This window comes from Sturnira hondurensis, unplaced genomic scaffold (assembly GCF_014824575.4).
Source record: "Sturnira hondurensis isolate 20B ecotype Veracruz unplaced genomic scaffold, ASM1482457v3 Scaffold0010600, whole genome shotgun sequence".
In the NCBI taxonomy this organism is placed as follows: domain Eukaryota; kingdom Metazoa; phylum Chordata; class Mammalia; order Chiroptera; family Phyllostomidae; genus Sturnira; species Sturnira hondurensis.
This window is the reverse complement of record NW_028083231.1, coordinates 801,447-822,693: the sequence shown is the minus strand read 5'-3', so window position 1 is coordinate 822,693 and position 21,247 is coordinate 801,447. Positions and strand designations below refer to the sequence as shown.

Genomic DNA, 21,247 nt, shown 5'->3' with positions numbered 1-21,247 from the left:
AGACTATGGAATTTCTATGTACATTATCTTGTTTGTTAGGTCAAATTCACTCAAGAAACTGGATGGAGCCCTGGCTGGTGTAGCTCAGTGGATTGAGCACCGGCCTGCGAACCAGATCATGGTTCGATTCCCAGTCAGGGCACATGCCTGGATTGCAGGCCAGTTCCCAGCAGGGCCCAGTTCCCAGCAAGGGATGCACGAGAAGCAACCATACATTGATGTTTCTCTTCCTCTCTCCTTCCCTTCCCTCTAAAGATAAATAAATAAATATTTTTTTTAAAAAAAGGAAAAAAAGAAACCAATGGACACAGTGAGCTAAGGAGCAGGGTTTACTAGCGGGGAATAAGAGGGAAAGTGCAGCCAACCAAGGGAGGTTGAGACTCCCTCTGTTGTTCTTAGGTCAGGGTTTTTAAGCACAAAAACCCGTAAATGGTAACTGGTTGGGGGTCAGAGTCTGATTGGCTAGAGCTGGTTGCTGGGTATCATTTCTGCTGACCATTCCTGATACATCTTGTCAGACTCAAATTAAAGCTGCATCCTGTTATGCCAGATAAGCTGACTCCAGACCCTAATCTTAGCAAGGCATCTGTTTGTCCTGAGTAGGGTCAGCAGGCAGTTTCCCACAGTACAGTTTCCCATGGTACCATTTTCTTACCTGGTATTTTTCCATTCCTCCTAGGCCCACCTAGGTCTGTCAATGTCATCTGGAAGTAATGACATTTTTACATCTCCATTTCCAATTTGAATGTCTTTTGTTTCTTCTTTCTTTCTTTCTCTTTCTTTTCTTTTCTTTTTTTGACTAATCACTGTGGTTAAAACTCCCAGTACTATATTGAATAAGAGTGGTGAAAGCAGACGCCTTCCTCTTGTTCCTGATCTTAATGAAAAAGTTTTAGTTTTTGTATATTTTGAAGATTAAACCCTTATCTAAGGTATCATTGGCAAATATGTTTTCCCATACAGTTGGTTCTCTTTTTTTGTTTAATACTGTTTTCTTTTGCCACACAGAAGTTTGTTTTGTTTTTTTAATTTTGATGAGATCCCATTTGTTTATTATTTCCTTTATGTCCCTTGCTCTAGGGGACATATCAGTAAAAATGTTGCTATGTAGAATATCTGAGATTTTTCTGCCTATGTTCTCCTCTGGGACTTTAATGGTGTCACAGCTTATATTTAACTCTTTTATCCACCTTGAATTTACTTTGGTGTATGGTATAAGTTGGTGCTCGAGTTTCATTTTTTTGTATGTAGCTGTCCAGTTCTCCCAACACCATTTGTTGAAGAGGCTAATTTTACTTCATTTTATGTTGCTGCCCCCATTGTCGAATATTAATTGACCATAGAGACCTGGGTTTATTTCTGGGCTCTCTGTTCTGTTCCATTGGTCTATGTGCCTGTTTTTATGCCAGTACCAGGCTGTTTTGATTACAGTGGCCTTGTAATACAGTTTGGTATCAGGTATTGTGATCCCTCTTACTTTGTTCTTCTTTGCCACAATTGCAGCAGCTATTCAGGGTTGTTCATGGTTCCATATATGTAGGAGCGACTTTCATTGCAAGTCCCCCCATGTACCACAGATAAGACTAAACATGACTGAGACATGATATGATCGGCTTGGGGAGAAGTGGCCAGTTTCCCAGAGGAAAAAGGCCATTAGCAGTAGCCAGTTTCTCAGGGGGAAAAGGCCTTGAACCCCTTCCTCCAGGGGCTTTTATTGGGTTGTAATACATAGGAATACAGGGCAGCAAGAGTATTGATTGTCAATAAAGGCAGAGTGGCAAATTGTATCAACTTTCAAAAGTTGTGCTTGGTCAGCTTTACAAATTTAAAATCAGTAGTTAATGGTGTTTAGTCCTATATGATCATACCTCCTGGAAAGTGTTTAAAAATAGTTTACAAAACATTATGGTGGCGGAGGCAGAGAAGTACATCTTCTCATTTGCTTATCCATACAGTCGACTCTGGTAACCCTGATGCTAGATTCTGGGTGCTTGGAACTGGGAACCTGAAGTGTATATGCCTTACACAGCCTCTGCTGTTGAGGGAACTGGGAGGGTATAGTTGTAGTCACTTTTCTAACTAGCTATGAGACAGAGGTAAGCAGCACCCCTCTCTGGATCTTAGTTTCCTCTGATTAAATGAGGACTGAACTCACCCCTTCTTAGTTCCTGGACTGTATTGTGTATATACTAAGATCAAAATTCCTCGACAAACTTATGGGCTTCTGAAAAACATGGCAACAAAAGATAGAAGATAGCGGTGGGATAGGTGGAAGCAACATCCACTTCCCCCAGTGCATGGGCGAAACACCGAGCTGATCTTCTGAGGAACAGAGTGAACAGCCAACAGTGTTCCAGAATATATAAAAATTGGAGGCCAAAAATTATAGAGTACATTAAAAAATCAGACAGTAAGACAATAATACTTGGAGCAGAGAAAAGACAAGAGTTAGACCCAGCAGGGGTCATCCCAACAATAGAGACAGTGAAACAAATGTCAATTTGCTACTCCAGAGAACTTGCAAGATGGGAGTGCTAAACACCAGTAAGTGCTACACACCTGCTGTAAGAGGAAACCCACCAACAAAGGAACTACCAACAGATAACAATGAAAGAAGGCGAAGGAGGGAGGGAAAGCCACACTAACCTAAATCCAGGACAGATCTGGAAATACAACAAAAAGGTGGAGAAATTACCCACAACTAAATAAGAACAAGAGAGAAGCCTCAAAACCCTGTAGACACAGAAGAAGAATCAGTTTCAACAAAACCTGTAAACACCTGCACAGCAGAATACAAGACATGGTGGGTGCAGTGATCCTCAGTTAACCAGCTGTAGGGAAGGAACAAGCCAAGAATGACCCAACAATAAAAACCCAAAGACATATGGAGACCCAATATAAATGACAACCCAAGACCAGCAAGCTCAGGAGATTAAGGAGACTGTGCTGCTGAATCTCACAGGTCTTCTACCATAGCAGTTTACACCATAAACCCAGGGAGTCAGACTAGATCATTTTAAGAAGCAGAGGCTAAAAAGAAGTCTCACAAACAATGGGAAGACAAAGAAAAAATCCCCAAATTAAAGGAAAGGTGGAAGCCTCAGAAAGAATGCTAAATAAAATAGAGGCAACTCAACTATCAGATATTGAGTTCAAAGAATGGTTATCAGGAAGCTCAATGAGCTCACAACAAGCTACCAGAAACTACAGGCAAACAACAATGAACTAACTACACACTATATCAACATGAAAAAGAAATAGAATCTATCAACAAGGGCCAAGAGGAAATGAAGAATACAATTTCTGAACTGAAGAACACAGTAGAGGGAATCAAAAGCAGGCTCCATGAAGCAGAGGATAGGATGAGTGAGCCAGAGGACAAGGTAGGAAAAAAAAACACCCAGAAAGAGCAAGAAAGGGAAAAGAGGCTCAGGAAGAATGAAGAGGGATTAAGGGAAATGCAAGGCAACATGAAACCTAACAATATCTACATAATAGGGATACCAGAAAGAGAAGAGCAAGGGATAGAAAACTTGTTTGAAAAAGTAATGATGGAAAATTTCCCTAATGTGATGAGAAAAAATGTCACACAAATTCAGGAAACATAGAGTCCCAATCAAGAAGAACACAAAGAGGTCCACTCCAAGACACATCATAATTAAAATAGCGAAATTCCAAGACAAAAAGAAAATGTTAAAAGCAGCAAGGTAGAAACAAGACGTAACATACAGGAGAGACCCAGTAAGGTTAGCAGCTGATTTCTCGGTGGAAATACTCCAAGACAGGAGAGAATGGAAAAAATATTCCAAATAATAAAAACCAGAGACCTGCAACCATGGCTACATTACTCAGCAAGCCTCCCAATCAAGATAGAGGACCAAAACAAGGAGCTTCCCAGAGAAAAAAGAAGTCTGAAAAATACACCTCCACCAAACCAGCTCTACAAGAGATGCTAAAGGGACTGCTTTAAGGAAAGAAAGGAAGAGAAAGAGAGAAACACAGGTACAAAAAATAGCAATGAATCAGTACTTATCAATAATAACCTTAAACATAAATGGATTAAGTGCTCCAATCAAAAGACATAGAATAGCTGAATGGATAAGAAAGCATGGCCCACACATATGCTGCCCACAAGAGACCTACCTCAGGACAAAAGACCTACAGAGTTTGAAAGTGAAGGGCTGGAAACAAATTTTCCAAGCAAACAGATAGGGAAAAAAAGCTGAGTTACCAATATTCATATTAGACAAAAATAGACTTCAAAGAAAGAGCCATAAAAAGAGACCCAGAAGGTCACTTCATAATATACAAGGAAATAATCCACCAAGAACACCTGAAAATTATAAATATATATGCACCCAACATAGGAAGACCCAAATACATAAAGAAAATCTTGAAGGACTTTAAGAAAGATATTGACAGCAACAAAATTATAGTAGGGGATTTTAACACCCCGTTGTCAAAAATGGACAGATCTTGCAAATAAAATATCAATAAAGATATTCTGGCATTGAACAACACTCTAGAGGAAATGGACTTAACTGACACATATATATAGAGAGAGAGCCTTTCATCCCAAAGAAGCTAAATGCACATTCTCTTCAAATAGACATGGAACATCTTCAAAGATAGATCACATAATAGGACACAAAACAAAGCTCAAAAAAATTTTGAAAGCATATCAAGCATTTTCTCAACCACAAGGGACTGAAACTAGAAACCAATCCCAAGTGAAAAAAAATCAAAACACTCAGAATCATGGAGATTGAGTAGCATGCTATTAAACAATGAATAGGTAAAGAATGACATTGGAAAAGAAATTTAAAAGTTCCTGAAAACAAACAAAAATGAACTGAAAACACAAAATTTATGGGACACAGCAAAAGCAGTCCTGAGAGGGAATTTTATAGTGATGCAGGCCTACCTCAAAAAATAGAAACATTTCAAACAAACAACCTAACCCTACACATACAAGACCTCGAGGAATAGCAACAAAGACAACCCAGAGCAAGTAGAGGGAAGGAAATAACCAAGATCAGAGAAGTATTAAATTACATAGAGACTAAAAGCACAATTCTAAGGATCAATGAATTCAGAAACTGGTTCTTTGAAAAAAATAAACAAAATCAACACACCTCTAAGCAGGCTCATCAAGAAAAGAGAGAGGACAGAAATAAACACAATCAGAAATGAAAGAGGAGAGATTACAACTGACACCACAGAAATACAAAGGATTGTAAGAAATTATTATGAAGAACTGTATGCCAAAAAAATTGAAAACCTAGGTGAAATGGACAAATTCTAGGAAAATATAATCTTTCAAAACTCATTGAAGAAGAGGCAGAAAGCCTGAACAGACCAATAACCACAGACAAAATTAAAACAGTAATAAATGAACTCCCAATACACAAAAGCCCTGGACAAGACAGTTTCATAGAAGATTCTACAAAGCATTTAAGGAAGAGCTAACCGCTATCCTTCACAGACTAGTCCAAAAAATCCAAAATGATAGAAGAGTCCCAAACTCTTTCTATGAAGTAAGCATCTCCCTAATCCCTAAGCCAGATGAAGACTCAACAAAGAAAAAAAAGCTTCAGGCCAATATCACTGATGAATATAGATCCTAAAATCCTCAACAAAGTATTGACAAACCGCATCCAACATTACATTAAAAAGATCATACACCATGACCAAATGGGATTCATCTCAGGGATACAAGGATGGTACATTATTTGCCACTCAGTAAATGTAATACATCACATAAACAAAAGCAAAGACAAAAATCACTCGATTATATGAATAGATGTGGTAAAAGCATTTGATAAGGTACATCAACCATTTCTGATAAAAACACTCAGCAAAGTGGGGATAGAAGGAGCATTCCTCAATATAATAAAGGCCATATATTAGAAACCTACAGCCAATATCATACTCAGTGGGCAAAACCTAAAATTTTTCCACTAAGGTCAGGAAGAAGACAAGCTTGTCCACTTTCACCACTTGTATTCAACATAGTATTGGAAGTTGTAGCCACAGCAATCAGACAAGAAAAGGAAATAAAATGCACCCAAATTGGAAAGGAGGAAACAAAACTGTCAATGTTTTCAGATGACATGATAGTGTACTTAGAAAATCCTGTAGACTCTGCCAAAAACCTGCTCAACCTAATAAATGAATTTGGCAACACAGCAGTGTGGGGGCCCGCCAGGCCATAATGGGACCAAGGACAGAGTTCTCCACTGTGAGAATGGTGGATGAACTTGGTTTCTGGTCCCTGGAGCCGGCGGGTACCTTGACACTTTCCTAACCTTCTAGTTCCCAGCCTTGAAAGACACAACAAGACCCTGGCGCAGGTGTCATGTTCCCAGATGGTTATGAGAACTTCTTGCCCTTTTGATAGCTTAAGGGAGTGCTCGAACTTTGAAAAACAACATTGTTTCTAGTTCCCTGCAGTCTTGCTTTAGGCATTAACAGTTTGTATTTAAGACAGCTGTTCCTTGAATAAATTCGCCATATGCCAGCAGAGCTATGGTCCTCTCCATTTTTTTTTAGTCCCTCGCCTCACCTCGTGACGACGCCTGCTGCAGCGGGCTGCAGCACAGCAGGATACAAAGCCAATATCCAGAAATATAAGGCATTTTTGTATACCAACAATGAAACAGCAGAAGCAGAAATCAAGAAAAAAATCTCATGTGCTATAGCAACAGAAAAATAAAGTACCAAGGAATAAACCTTACCAAGGGTGTAAAAGACCTATACTCAGAAAACTGAACAACACTGAAGAAAGAAATCAAGGAAGACACAAACAAATGGAAACATATACCATGTTCATAGATCAGAAGAATTAACATCATTAAAATGTCCATACTACTCAAAGCAATTCACAGATTCAATGGAATACCTATTAATGTACCAATGGCATACTCCACAGATACAGAACAAACACTACAAAAATTTATATGGAATCATAAATTACCCCAAGTAGCTGCTGCAATTTTGAGAAAGAAAAGCAAAGTAGCAGAGATCACAATATCTGATACCAAACTCTACTACAAGACCACTGTAATCAAACGGCCTGCTACTGGAATAAAAATAGACAAATAGATGAAAGAAACACAACAGAAAGCCCTGAACTATCCCAAGTCTCTGTGGCCAATTAATTTTTGGCAAAGGGGACAGCAACATGAAATGAACTAAAAATAGCCTCTTCGACAAATGGTATTGGGAGACCTGGACAGCTACATGCAAAAAAATGAAACTAGAGCACCAACTTACACCATACACAAAAATAAATTCAAGGTGGATAAAAGACTTACATATAAGCTGTGACACCATTAAAGTCCTAGAGGAGAACATAGGCAGGGAAATCTCAGATATTTCACATAGCAATATTTTCACTGATATGTCCCCTAGAGCAAGGAACATAAAGGTAAGAATAAACAAATGGGATCTCATCAAGTTAAAAAAGCATCTGCACAACTAAAGAAAATAGTTTTAAAACAAAAAGAGAACCAACCACATGGGATAACATATTTTCCAATGATACCTCAGACAATGGTTTGATCTCCAAAATATATAAAGAACTCACACAACTCCACTCTAAGAAGACAAGCAACCAAGTTAAAAAAAATAGGCAAAGGAGTGGAACAGACACTTCTCTAAGGAGGACATACAGAGTGTCCAGAGACACACGAAAAGATGCTCAATATTGCTAGCTATCAGAGAAATGTAAATTAAAACTACAATGAGATACCCCTTCACACTGGTCATAATGGCCATCATAAACAAAGCAATAAGCAAATGTGGGAGATATTGTGGAGAAAAGGGAACCCTAGTGCACTCTTGGTGGGATTGCAGACTGGTACAACCACTATGGAAAACAGTATGGAATTTCCTCAGAAAACTAAAAATGGAACTACCTTTTGACCCACCAATTCCACTGCTAGGATTATACCCTAAGAACCCTGAAACACCAACGCAAAAGAAACTATGCACCCCAATGTTCATAGAAGCACAATTCACAATAGCCAAGTGCTGAAAGCAACCTAGGTGCCCATCAGTAAATGAATTGATCAAAAACTGTGGTACATTTACACAGTGGAATTCTATGCAGCAGAAAGAAAGAAGGAGCTTCTACCCTTTGCAACAACATGGATGTAACTGGAAATCATTATGTTAAGTGAAATAAGCCAGGCAGTGAAAGACAAATGCCATATAATCTCACCTTTAACACAAACCTAATCAACAAAACAAACATACAAGCAAAATATGACCAAAGACACTGAAATTGAGAACAGGCTGACAGTGAGCAGAGGGGAGAGGGGAGGGAATTTCTGAGGAAAAGAGCAAACTGTTTGCAGGAACTAGTATAAAGGTCATATGGACAATAAGATGATGGGGTGAAAATGGAAGGGAGGTGGGGAGGGCTGGGGGTGGCCTGGGATGGGGGTAAAATGCAGAAAACTGTACTTGAATAACACTTAAAATAAAAATAAAATACATGGCAACAGAAAATAAAAATTAGATTAACTGGAAAAAAAGGACTATTAAGAATTCAGTACTGTTCATCTGTATGTGCATGCAACCTTGGCTTACAGTTTTTATGTGGAATGAGAAGGCAGTGTAATCAAACCCAAGGAACTTGGACACAAATAGACATAGCTTTAATGAAACTTTTGACCATGGGCCCCTCACTAAGCCTCATTTTCCCACTTGTAAATTGAGATGGAATGCTCCACTCTACCTGTGTCCCCCAAATCATAGGTCCTTATGCTGAACTGGGCTCTTCCATATGGCTTGAGACTAAAAAAGAAAATGAATGTTATTTTTCTTTCAGCCCACTCTTGGCGACACCTCAACTCCCACCTGAAGTGCAAGCTAATGGGGGATTTGTCAGCTCCAGTGATTCAGAGAGCAGCTCAGAGTCAGACTCAGACACTGAAGACAGCACCACGGACAGTGAATCCAATGCATTGCCTTGTGCGACCACTCCAGAGGTAGGCGAAGTAGCTAGTGCTGCAAGCATGATCTGCCTGTCATCAAGGCAGCACCCCAAAGACACAGACATGCACACGCTTTCAACACAATAATTATTTTAGCACAATAAATGCTTCACAGTAGTGTTCAGGAACAGGCATACCTGGGTACTTATCAGCTTCAGAACTTGCCAAACGTTTTATTCGTTGTATTTTGATGAAAAAAATGTTTCAGCGCTTAGCAGTTGCTCAGAACTCATCACACTTGCTAGAACTTGTATGAGTAATGACAGCACCCCAGAATAGAAGATGCTTCATCTTTCAGTACTTGTTGGTTTTAGCACTTGTCATGATTTCCGGACTGAATTAACGATAAGTACAGAAGTACCACTGTACTTATTCTGTTGCCACTGTATTTGATAGTATTTTTCCCTCTAAAACAATGTGGGGATTGACTGTGGGAGAAGGCGGTGGGCTAGGTGGAGGAGAGCAAAGGCAGAAAAATTAGGACAACTGTAATAGAACAAAAACAAAATATTTTTAAAAACAAAAACATATTCACACAGTCTCTAACAGGCAAACTTCTTGCTATGTGACTGACTTGCTGTATGATTCACCTAGTTTGAGGCTTCAAGCATCCTCACGTGTAAACTGAAATGGTAATAACTGGTCTAGCAACTTGTCTTTCTAGAGAACTGGTGAAGACCCACTTCTAACCCTGGGAACACCATGCCTCCTTACTCTAGGATGAAGCAATGAATTGCCACTTGGAAATTAAGACACAAGAAGTGTGATGGTTGAAAGGTCAATTTAAAAAAATCAGTTGCATCCTATGAGTGTGTTTGATAATAATTCATAAAAACACTCAACACAGGTCCATAAAATGCTAAAATGATAATTTTGAAGTGAAAGAATATGCCTTTTCCTTCCCATCCTCTTTGAGTCCAGGAGAGATCCTCAGTTCCCCCAATCCTAAACCCTGTGGAGCAAGCTCTTTACACATGTTTTTTCAAAAATCAGAAAAAATTAATAGAAGATGCAGCAGCAATATTACTACTATTAATAATAGCTAGTGCTTTTTGAACTTGTATGATGTGTCAGTAGTTTGAGAAGCTCTTGACTTGCATTCACTCATTTCATCCTCATAAAAATAACTTTTGAGATCCTTGCTATTACTATCCCCATTTTACAGATGAGAGAATAAGATTCTGGGCAATTAAGAAAGAACTTTCACAAGATCTCATAGATAGGTGATGACAGAGCCAAGACTAAAACCAGGCTCTGTTACCAGAGCTGGTGCCCTTAAAGGCAGAGCTATCCTGCCAACATGGCAGCCAATACAATTTCCTGAACCCATTACCTTGTACAGGTTGGAATCACAGCTACTCAAGTATTTTTAAAATTTATTTAATTAGTATTTTTAATTCTGTCACCTTCTATTAGCTTGTGCCATAAGCCTCAGATGATGACTTTCAAATGCATAGCAATTCTAATAAAAATAATGGCTCATATAGTTCAACAGCAGAATTCAGAGTTAGGAATCAAGCATCTGAATTGTATGCATCATTTCCATGGCTTAACAGCAGATGCTAATGCCAGCATATATGTCCCCATACACCAAGGGAAGTCCAGTGGTTTTTCAGAAGTTAAATCTTCTCATCCTTCAGTAAAAATAGAAAAGACCTATTTTTTGCAGCGAATTATAGCATCATATAGGAGGCACTGGCACTCTGGAAAGTAAGAACGCCTTTTCTTTTGAATTGCACTTGAGGCTTGCTTGCATTCATTTCAGGACCAGAGGTCATTAAACCTGTTTCCTGGTGAAAGGTTTAGTATGAGTCTCACCAAAGGATTTCGGGAACATGTTTTCCTCCCAAACCTCCCTATCCACTCTCAAAAAAAAAAAAAAAACCCTCTTTGTGAATAAATTTTGTCTTCCTTGCCAGAGTGTATAAGAAGAGTGGAAACTGGTTTAAATAAGTATATTGGGGTTTGTTTGTCACATATTTGGCTTTCTAGGTAATTTGATTAATGTGGATTTTGTGTGCGCATTTGTAAATGTGTGAATAATCACTTAACATCCAAAGTTTTTACCAGCAAATAGCCAGTATACTGAGGGTCCTCCTGAATCTTTCCCAGATGTGAAATTCATTCTTGCTGCTGTTTTTCAATCTGTAGCCTGAGCCACCCACAACCAATAAGTGGCAGTTGGATAAGTGGCTTAACAAAGTGACACCCCAGAACAAATCATTTATTTGTGGCCAAAATGAGACAACCATGGAGACAATTTCTGTGCCTCCTGCAATCATCCAACCAATGGAAGTCCAGGTCAAAGTGAAGACAACCCCCAGCCAGGTGCTGGCTGAACCCAAAGAGAGGCCTCTCCTCAGTCTCATCAGGGATAAACCCCATCCACAGCACACCCAGAAAACTCCAGAAGCAAAAGTTCTGAAGCATAAGTTGTCAGAAATTATTGAGACAGCTTCTCAAAGGACAATTGGGAAAAAACGGCCCCAAAAGTTCCAGAAGAATACCAGAATTGATGGGTTTACTTGGCCCAAACCAAATATTAGCAGTAACACTCCCAAAGAAAAAGGAAGTATGGAGCTTCCTGATGTACCAAGAAGCCACAACAGAGCTACTGCCCACAAACCAGTTCCTAGGAGTGAACCAAGGTCTAATATACCATTGGCCACTGAGAAGAAGAAATATACAGGGTTTGGAAAAATTGTCCCAAAGTCCTGGGAATTCATTGAAACAGATTCATCTACATCTGATTCTAACACAGATCAGGAAGAAACCCTGAAGACCAAAGCTCTGCCTCTTTGTACTGCTCCTGGGGGCAGTTTAGCCAAATCCAAGAAAGCCTGTGGTGCTAGCCTGACTCTCAGCACCTTAATCAGTAACAGCAGCAATAACAATTTATTCATCAATAATGAGGAGCCAGCTTTTTCATCCATCCCTGTCAGGCAAACTGAGCTTCTATCCCCTCTACAAGAGCAAGGGAATCTGAAAAATCTCTGGGTGAAGATTGATCTCAACTTACTATCTCAAGTGCCTGGCCACAACTCACTCCAAGAAGCTCCAGCCAAGCCAGAAAACAAGGAGACTGCCTCAAAACCCAAGTGCCAGATTGCTGGGGCAAATGTTGAAAAAGCTACCCCTAAAGGCAAGCGTAAGCAGAAGGTAAGCTTTTTAATGTTGGCTGCGAATTGATCATAGTAGTGGCTAATTTGATCTTGAGTCTCCTTTTTAACGACTCAAATGTAGTGAATTGCAGTTTTTGGTGAAGGCAATGGTGCTTTCCATGATAAATGCTGTATTTTACATGATTAAGGAGGAAATGTTAGTAATGATCAGGGCTTGGTATCTAATACCAAGAATATCCAATATGTTCCAGGAGGGATTATGATGTGTAGGAAAGAAGAATATGAAAGAGGTCTCCTTCCTCAGGCTGCCAGTCCCTGGGGTCAGCTCCTTAAGCAGCTCCTGCTTTCATGGACTCATAGGCCACTACTCCACAGTCCCTGCCCCAATAGCAGCAAGGAACCCAAGTGTTCCTAAAGTTAAAATGTATCCTCTGGGCCTTGTTAGATTATCTGAACAAACATCAGCATCCCCACAATCCAGTTACACTTTGATTATCCTCCTCCTGCTAGACACATGTTCTGCCCAGCTTGTTGGGTCCCCTGACCTGTGTGGCCCAGCTTGACTTGTGAAAATCTTCCCTGCATGAGATTAGGGATGAATTCCAGGGCTACAAATTATAATTAGAAGTTGAAATGCAGAATGGCCTCTTCAATTCCAAACACAGGGAAGTGAGTTTGTATCTAATAGACTCATTCTGTTGTAACTCCAGGCATTGTGATACTTTTTTAGAGTAACATCATCTTGTGGTGATTTGAAGAGTATTTTTTATGGCTGCCACAGTGTCTGGAAAGGAGGTTTCTAACACTTTCCCATTTTTTCTGTCCCTTCCCAAAAGAGACTTTTAAAGTATCAGAAATGGCTTAGATTCTTTACTAAGGGATACCCTTACTTGTGGTCAAGCCTTACTGCTGAATTGTATACTACATGGATAATTTAAGTCTTCACTCAGCACTAGCAATTCAAAGCAGAGGCTCTGTGCTGTGCACCAGCTTATGCAATGAGAGTATGCCAAAGTAGGGACCAAAGTCTGGGATTCATGTATTTTCACTTTTTCTTCATTCTTAGTGAAGACAACAGTACAACTAGGGGTAAAGAGTGTACTTTCATAACAAGCATACGCAAATGTCCAAATGTGTGCCTTGCAGATGATTAATTCCCTTGCATGTGGTTGATTGTATAAGTGATGTTTATACATTACCCCAAATCCCCATGCTACTTGGACATGATTTATGCCGTGTTAGAGTTGAAATGTTAGTTTCTAAATTACTCATTTGTTGATGGGAGAAGTATCTGAAAAGTATATATTATCTTTACTTTTGCTATGAGATTCTTGTGCCACCCTATGTTGTGATCCTTCAAGGCCAAGCAGATCCATGGTATTCACGCAGATGTAATAATATTCATGCAACCATTGGGATATTTGCCATGCCTTTATTCACTAGTGGGTGATCCATGCACGCCGCAAGCTTCATAGCTTCCTGCATGTTTCTACGTCCATGGTCCTTGCTCCCTATCATAGCACCCATCATGGCATCTGTCCCCTTATGTGTCCCCTGATGTCTCTCATCATCCCCCTAGCAGGGAGTCCCTATTTGTCTAAATACTAGAGGGTAACAAAGCCAGAAAACTGCCAGGACATTATATAACATAACATAGTTCTGCACATGCAAGTCCACTTTGTGTTATAGGAACAGTTTATCAGACCCATTCTCAAGGCTACAACTGGAGAACACTAGTTATCAGGCCCCTCTTAGGCTATGGGAACACTGCTTCCTTTAACTACCCAGACACCTGGATGAGGAAGCCAGACTGCCTCCACTTAGCTTACACACCTAATCTTTAAAGATTTTATTTATTTATCTTTAGAGGGGAAGGGACGGAGAGAAGGAGAGAAGTATCAATGTATGGTTGCCTCTCGTGAGTCCCCTGCTAGGAACTGGCCTGCAACCCAGGCATGTGCCCTGACTGGGAATCAAACCATGATCGTGTGGCTCACAGGCCCACGCTCAATCTACTGAGCTATGCCAGCCAGGGCTACCTTACACACCTAATCTTTAATTAGAGGTTTACATCACAGCTCAATTATCTCAAATTCCAACTTTTTGGCAGGAATAGATTAGGCAGGGCTAATTGTTTTTTCCACTTAATCAAAGGTGCTTACTGTTTTAAAAATCTGCATGTGCTATGTATTTTAAACTTTGTATTTCCCCCCCATTAAAGCCAACAGAAGTTGCAGAGAAAATCCCTGAGAAGAAGCAACACCTGGAGGAGGCCACCACTATCTGCCTGCTTCCCCATTGCATCTCTCCAGCTCCATCCCACACGTCCCCCTGCACTAAAGAGTGAGCTTTCCCTGTCTTTGTGTGATACTTCTATTGTTTGGGCATTTAAACAATCACCTTTTAGGAGTTCTTGTCTCAGAGGAATATTAGGTAGAAAACCAAAGTTGTTCAGTCCAGTCCTGGTTGCTCCTCCTGGTCTAACAAGAGGAGGCTAAGGGGTGAAATAGAAGTTACCAGATTTGGGGTGGCACCATGAGCTGTTTAGCAACATTTCCTTGCCCTAACTCAGAGTGACAACCATTCTGTTTGGTCAACATGAACTTCTATCATTAAATGAAAGTTAAAAGGAAGTAAGTGGGCAGCATCAAGAGACACCTATGACTTGAACCAGATCACTTGATTCAGGACAATTTCCAGTTATGATGGTGGTTAAACAATTTCCCTGGAAAGCAACCCCTTGGCCTTGACAGGATGACCCAGCTGCTGCTTCCTGTGTGGTGTCATTGTTTAACTTTAATATAAAGCTTGAAGATCAGTTGCTACATCCTGAACTCCTCAGAGGCCAGGGGAATGACAAGTCCAGGAGGATCAGGGAGATGAGCTATCTGGAAGTGCCCCTCCCTTGGCAGTTCTGTGTTGGGGAAAGCTAGCTAGGAATCAATAGGTTGATTCTAACCAGTTGTCACTTCTTCAACTGTCTCCCTCTTTGTGGAAGGTTTCAGAGTCAGGTAGGAGGTCTCTTTGTTTCCTCCTCACTGTTAAGCCTCAGCCTTCCCTAGAGAATTTCTTCCCTCTCTTTTTCTACCAAGGATTGTGACTGCATTCTTGTGTCTTACAAATATCACTTAACGATCATGTCAGTTACTAGAACCATTCTGCCTGGATAATTATTGCCATAAATTTATTCAACATTAGAGATTAGTTCCATCAAATACCAGTTTTGGAGCTTATTAGCAGCCCAGGGCAGAGGAGACAATCTAGCTAATCATTAGCAAATCAATTGCTGCTAACAATTGATTTTACAGATTATTGTTTAAAGTCAGTGATATAGCATAAGTCTGCCACAGAGAAGATGTCAGAAAGAAATTCGTGGCTTACATTTGTTTGGATCCTTGTTGTTTTGAGATGAAAGGTAGAAAAAGCACAGCTACAATTAGATCCATTCAATATAACAAAGTAATGTGGGCCCTGAGCTTCCTCTCTCCTGAAAGATCCACAGTTCTTTGTGAACTGTGTCTGTATTCCCTAGTATAACTTTGATCTGAAGCATCTCTTCACATACTTGTAGTTCTTAGAACTAGAAACCCTTACAACAGAGCAAGCTAATGCTCTTCACCCCAGAGTGAGCCAGTCATGTGGGGAAACATGCTTCTTCCCCAGTGGCTAAACATGGTCATCTTCCAAGGAGAAACAACTGCAGTGACAGTTTCCAGGCTATGACCATTTCAGGCCACCTAAAGGCAAAAGGAAAAAGGAAGAGGACAGTGGAGAATCACCACGCCACCAGCCAGTCCTCCTTGCTACCCAGTGACCTGTCACTAAGGTACCTCTCATCAAGCAACTCAGTGACCTGTCACTATTTCCATTTCATGGAAGAGAGATGATCAAATATTAAGAAAATGTCTACTAATTTATGGAGTGGGAGTAATAGACAGAAAACTACTTGAAAAATAATTAAATAATAGTATTTCAAGATTAAAAAAGAAAACAACAACAAAAAGAAAATGTCTACTAATTTGAATATGTTCTCACAAAATGCTGTTTTTAACTCAGGGTAATTATGGTCTTTATGCTTTCATTGTAGGTAGGAAAACAGTGGTTGCCTAGTAGCATTTTTTTTTTTATTCAGAAAGACCTGAGTCGGGATTTCATGGTCACCTAAAAAATTCAAGTCTGTGAAAAAAAATCTCTGCAGATAAGGGAGAATGAAGCATGGACTGGCCTCTCAGAGGTCTTCTCCTGGGAACCTCTCCTCAAACTTTGTGATTTGTTGATCCTGCAAACTAAATCCTTGGAAATTTCTATGAGTCAACATTCACTTTTCTAAATGAGCATTCTAAACCTAGCAAAGAATGTCACACCAGCAGAAAGGCCCTGCTGAGTTCCTCCCCATTTCTTAGAAGCTTGAACTATCAGGAACCATCAATAAGGCCTCTGAGGTATTGAGAAGTAGTGGTGATATACTTCTCTTGTCTGCTGTCTTCCTCTGGCCTCCTATAAGAGGTTCAGAAAGTAACAAAAAATGTTCTTGTAGTAAGAAGCTATAATGGTGACAGAGTTGTCTCCACAAAATGCTCCCTGGGTATTTTTTACCAGTAAAGTTAAAGACCCCATGACCAAACAGATGAAAAGGGAGCCAGGTGACCTGTTCCTACTGCATAGATTATACGGTACTGTGTGCAATGTACTGCGTGCAATGGCAGATTAGAAGGCCTAACATGACTGGAGTAGCCAACAACAAATCAACTGCCTTTAATAATCAGCTTATCACCTTGTAGCCCCCAATGCTCAGGCAGATCAAGTAATGGAATGGTTATAGGTAATGAACAATTCACCTCTGATAGTTACCTAGCTTAACATCTTAACAGATGCCAATGCTTAACATCTTTATACATAAATTCCCAAAAGTCTGATGTCTCTGTAATTATTATACTTAGTGGAGGCCGATGTTTGTGTAGCTTCCTTTTGGACATGAATCTTAATCCTTATAGTCACTATTATTTTAATAAGGCATTATAACTTTCTTGAAATGGTTCTATACATCAAATAAATGTTAAAAATCCACTGGAAAATATTTTAATTGATTTTAACCAATTAAGGCAATAGTAAACACAGTTAATTTTTTTAATTACCAGATATGAATTCAGATAGAGCCATATTATGAAACAAGAGGTGGATCAACAAATATTGTTACAATGGGAATATTTGGGCAAAACAGAGGAAGTGGAATAAGGAGACATTCCATTGACTTCTGCCATTTCAGTAAATCAAACCACTTGAATGCTTGTCCACTTTTGATTTGTTGCTTTGAGTTATTATAAATCTGTATTTCTAAACACTAACTAAAGTTGACCAAGAGGGAAACATAAATTCTTGTTGACTTAATATGCTATTAAAAATTGTAGTCAATAATCATGAAAAATGAATGGCTGTACAGTATAATATGATTTGTCTAAGAAAATATTAAAATTTAAATGATCTGCATTAATTACTCTAAGACAGTATCTGAAACAAAAATCCATGATTCAATTACCATGTGAAGCAGGTAGCATAAGGTTTTAGTTGTTCTGTTTCATTTGCAGCCTTTCTATTTGATGGTGCCCATTTAACTAGTAGCTAGATCAATTTGAAAGCACAGAGCAGCTGATGTCTTGTGGTGCTCTGAAAAAAAATAATTTTACATGGATTTTGGTAAAGTGGAGTACATACTCCAATATACCTCAATATAACAACTTAAGTTCAAGAGCTTATTATGCCGTGGCATTTTGGCAGAACATTTTGAACATGCAATTTGTAATGTACCACTAATGTATTTAGCACATTATTTATTTCTAAGTTATATATAAGTATAGTATTTCTTAAGAAAATATCCTCCCACTAATAATTTTTACTGTACCATTTATTGTGTGATTATACTGTTAAGTCCTAAAGCCAAATAAGTAGAAACATCCTAAAAAATGAAGATTCAACTGTACATTGTATTTGCCATAAAAATCCAATTAATAGTCATCTTGAAAGGTTACAAATATCATATTGGAGCACACTGCATTAGAGACATATTTATCCTAGAGTTGTACTTCAAAGACATGTTTGCTCTTGGATACATATGTTTGCACTTGTCTACAGCTATATCTATAGAGAGGGACATCTCTATATGTGTTTTTATATATGCTCTTCATCACAGGTAAAGGAACACTAACTAAAATGCTACTTCAGCTGAATATGCTGGCATAATGGGAAAATTTGGAATACTGACAAAAATTAATGATACTCTAAATCCTTTGTTTACACAGAAATAATTCATCCAGGAGAGCAAATAGAAGAAAAGAAGAAAAGCTGTTCCCTATTTCACTTTCCCCACTGCCAGATCCTCTACATCGCAGAAACATCAGTGGCAACAATGGTCCCTTTAGTCAAGACAAAAACATCCTTGTTATTGGACAGATCACTTCTGCCAAACCTAAGCGAAGTGAAAGCAAATATTATGCTACTTTCAAAGGGATATCTGTAAATGTAAGCATCCTAAGAGAAATTACTGTTAGGTAGAAACAAGTTGAAACAGCTTATCTAACTAGACTTGGCCACATGGTGGTGCAGCAGGGTAATGGGAGGCAGAAAGAAAATATATATGTGTACATTCAAATATAGAAACTGTCCATTATTTCAAGTTTGGGTTATTCTTTTTTTTAAAGATTTTATTTATTTATTTTTAGAGAGAGGAAGGGAGGGAAAAAGAGAGGGAGAGAAACACCAACCTGTGGTTGCCTCTCATGCACCCCCTACTGGCGACCTGACCCAAAACCCAGGCATGTGCCCTAACTGGGAATTGGACCTATGACCCTTGGTTTTGCAGGTTGGCACTCAATCCACTGAGCCACACCAGCCAGGGCTCGATTATTCTTTTTTTCAAGGTTTTTAAATTTTATTTTTAGAAAGAGGGGTAGGGAGGGAGAAAGAAGGAGAGAAACAATGTGTGGTTGCCTCTTGCGCATCCACTACTGGGGGTCTGGCCCACAACCTAGGCATGTGCCAAAACTGGGAATCGAACCAGTGAGTATTTGGTTCACAGGCAAGCATTCAATCCCCTGATCCACACCAGCCAGACCTAAATTTTTCTAATTTAGAATAAATTTTCCATTCCAGCCTTATTGCTCCAAACAAAATATTATGCAGAGACCTGGGGCTTTGGACATTCTTTGGTCCCAGCCTTCATATCCTGGGGGTGAGTACACTTCCAAAATACTGACCACAACATCTGGCACATGATAGACACTGATTACTTACTGAATGAAAGAACAAATGGATGATATGGGATTGCCCAAGGTCACTGAACTGGTGCTGGAACTCCAAGTTACATCTTTCCACCACCCAGATTAACAGGTATGAATGTACCAGATACTATGGTCAGTATTTTGGAAGTGCCTCTCACCCCCAAATATAAAGATTTGGACCAAAGGGTATCCAAATCTCCAAGTCTCTTCATAATTATCTATTTGGAGCAGTAAGATTAGAACGAACACTTGAAACTTATATAATCTTATTAACAAATATCACCCCATTAAATTTAATTTTAGTAGGTGTTATTTATTTAATTTTAGAGACAGGGGACGGGATGGAAAAAGAGAGGGAAAGAAACATTGATGTGCAAGTGAAACATCGATCACTTGTCAGGCACCTCCCAATAGGATCCTGGCCCACAACCCAGGCATGTGCCCTGACAGAGAATCGAGCTGGTGACCTTTTGGTTCATAGGCTGGCACTCAATCCACTGAGCTATACCAGCCAGAGCCCAGTAAACTGGGCCCAGTAAAATTTTAAAATAAGAATAAATAAATAAAAAGAGTGGCTATAATGCTGGAATTTTAAATGTAAATTTGTTGCTAAAGCAATACAATTATTCTAAATCATTTAGCTCAAATAAATGATTGACTAGTCCTTCAGATTTTCTGCACTGCTGCTCGATTAGCATAGATAATTGCAAATTTGTATCAATTTTCACATCCACACAGAATATATTTTCATAAGTAAATAAAATTACTTATTTACTTATTTTTATAAGTAAATAAACTGTGGGAATCATGAGCCATGGTATTACTAGTAAATATTATTGATAAATTAATCTGCCTTGTAAATATATGTATATGCAGATGTAGTATCTGTATGTATTTATTCTCCTTTAAATGTTGTTTTTAAAAAAAGCAAATGAGTGAACTCAATGAGTTTTTAAGTATCTGGTACTAACTGGGTGAACCCTGAACCAAAAGTATCCATTTAACCTTCCATATAAATCAATAAGTCCTCTGAGCTGTAAGAAAGACAATTTATAGGCCCTCCATCATCTGAGATGACTGAAATAATTATATATATATATATATATATATATATATATATATATATACATATACATATATACATATTCACACACATATATGAATTTTATCACTGATATAAGAAAATTACTGTATAATATAATTGTAATGTTCCATATGAAATGTATGTGCATCTGTATGTATGCACACATAATATCTGCATTCACATTTAAAGATGTTGACTATAGTGTTAGGAATTGTACCATAAATTGTAAACAGTAATTACACTATTAATTCTATTTTTCATACTGAACATAATTGATATTTTAAACTCCAACTCATGCTCTTTTCTATTGCAAATTTGTGGAGGGTATATACCATATCCAGGCAATTCTCTTTGTATAGTGCCTAGTATATTGTCACAAATAAGTGCTTATACAAATGTTTTTATGACCGTGATAATGCTTGTAAGCATCTACAAAATCATTTCCAGAAGAACTAAGAAACTACTGATAAACCTGATAAATATTATTATTACATTTGCACTTATAAATTGGTCATTCTTTTTAAGGAACTCACTTGTGTACCCTATGACATAAAGAAGCACCCATTGCCTCTTATTTGTCTATTCCTTCTTTCTATTAATGGCTTGAAATCTTGGGAGAGTTTGTAATATATTTTTCCCAAGCCTTAGAACTAAGAGACTTGATGCATAGGGCTAGCAATTCAACAACTTTGGTCTGAGATCTTAGAAAATTTATGAAATCTCCATAAGATGAGTGGGTTTGACTAGATTATCTATAAGACTTCT

General features: G+C 38.7%; 1 protein-coding gene across 1 annotated transcript in view; it reads left to right on the top strand.

Annotated features, from left to right (window-relative positions):
- AFF2 (ALF transcription elongation factor 2) overlaps positions 1–21,247 on the top strand; it is a 102,152-nt gene that overhangs the window by 55,879 nt on the left and 25,026 nt on the right. Inside the window, exons 3-6 of the mRNA XM_037059276.1 lie at positions 8,837–8,996; positions 11,154–12,161; positions 14,346–14,467; positions 18,421–18,640. Coding sequence (XP_036915171.1) covers positions 8,837–8,996; positions 11,154–12,161; positions 14,346–14,467; positions 18,421–18,640 — 1,510 coding nt within the window. The remainder of the gene's footprint in view (positions 1–8,836; positions 8,997–11,153; positions 12,162–14,345; positions 14,468–18,420; positions 18,641–21,247) is intronic.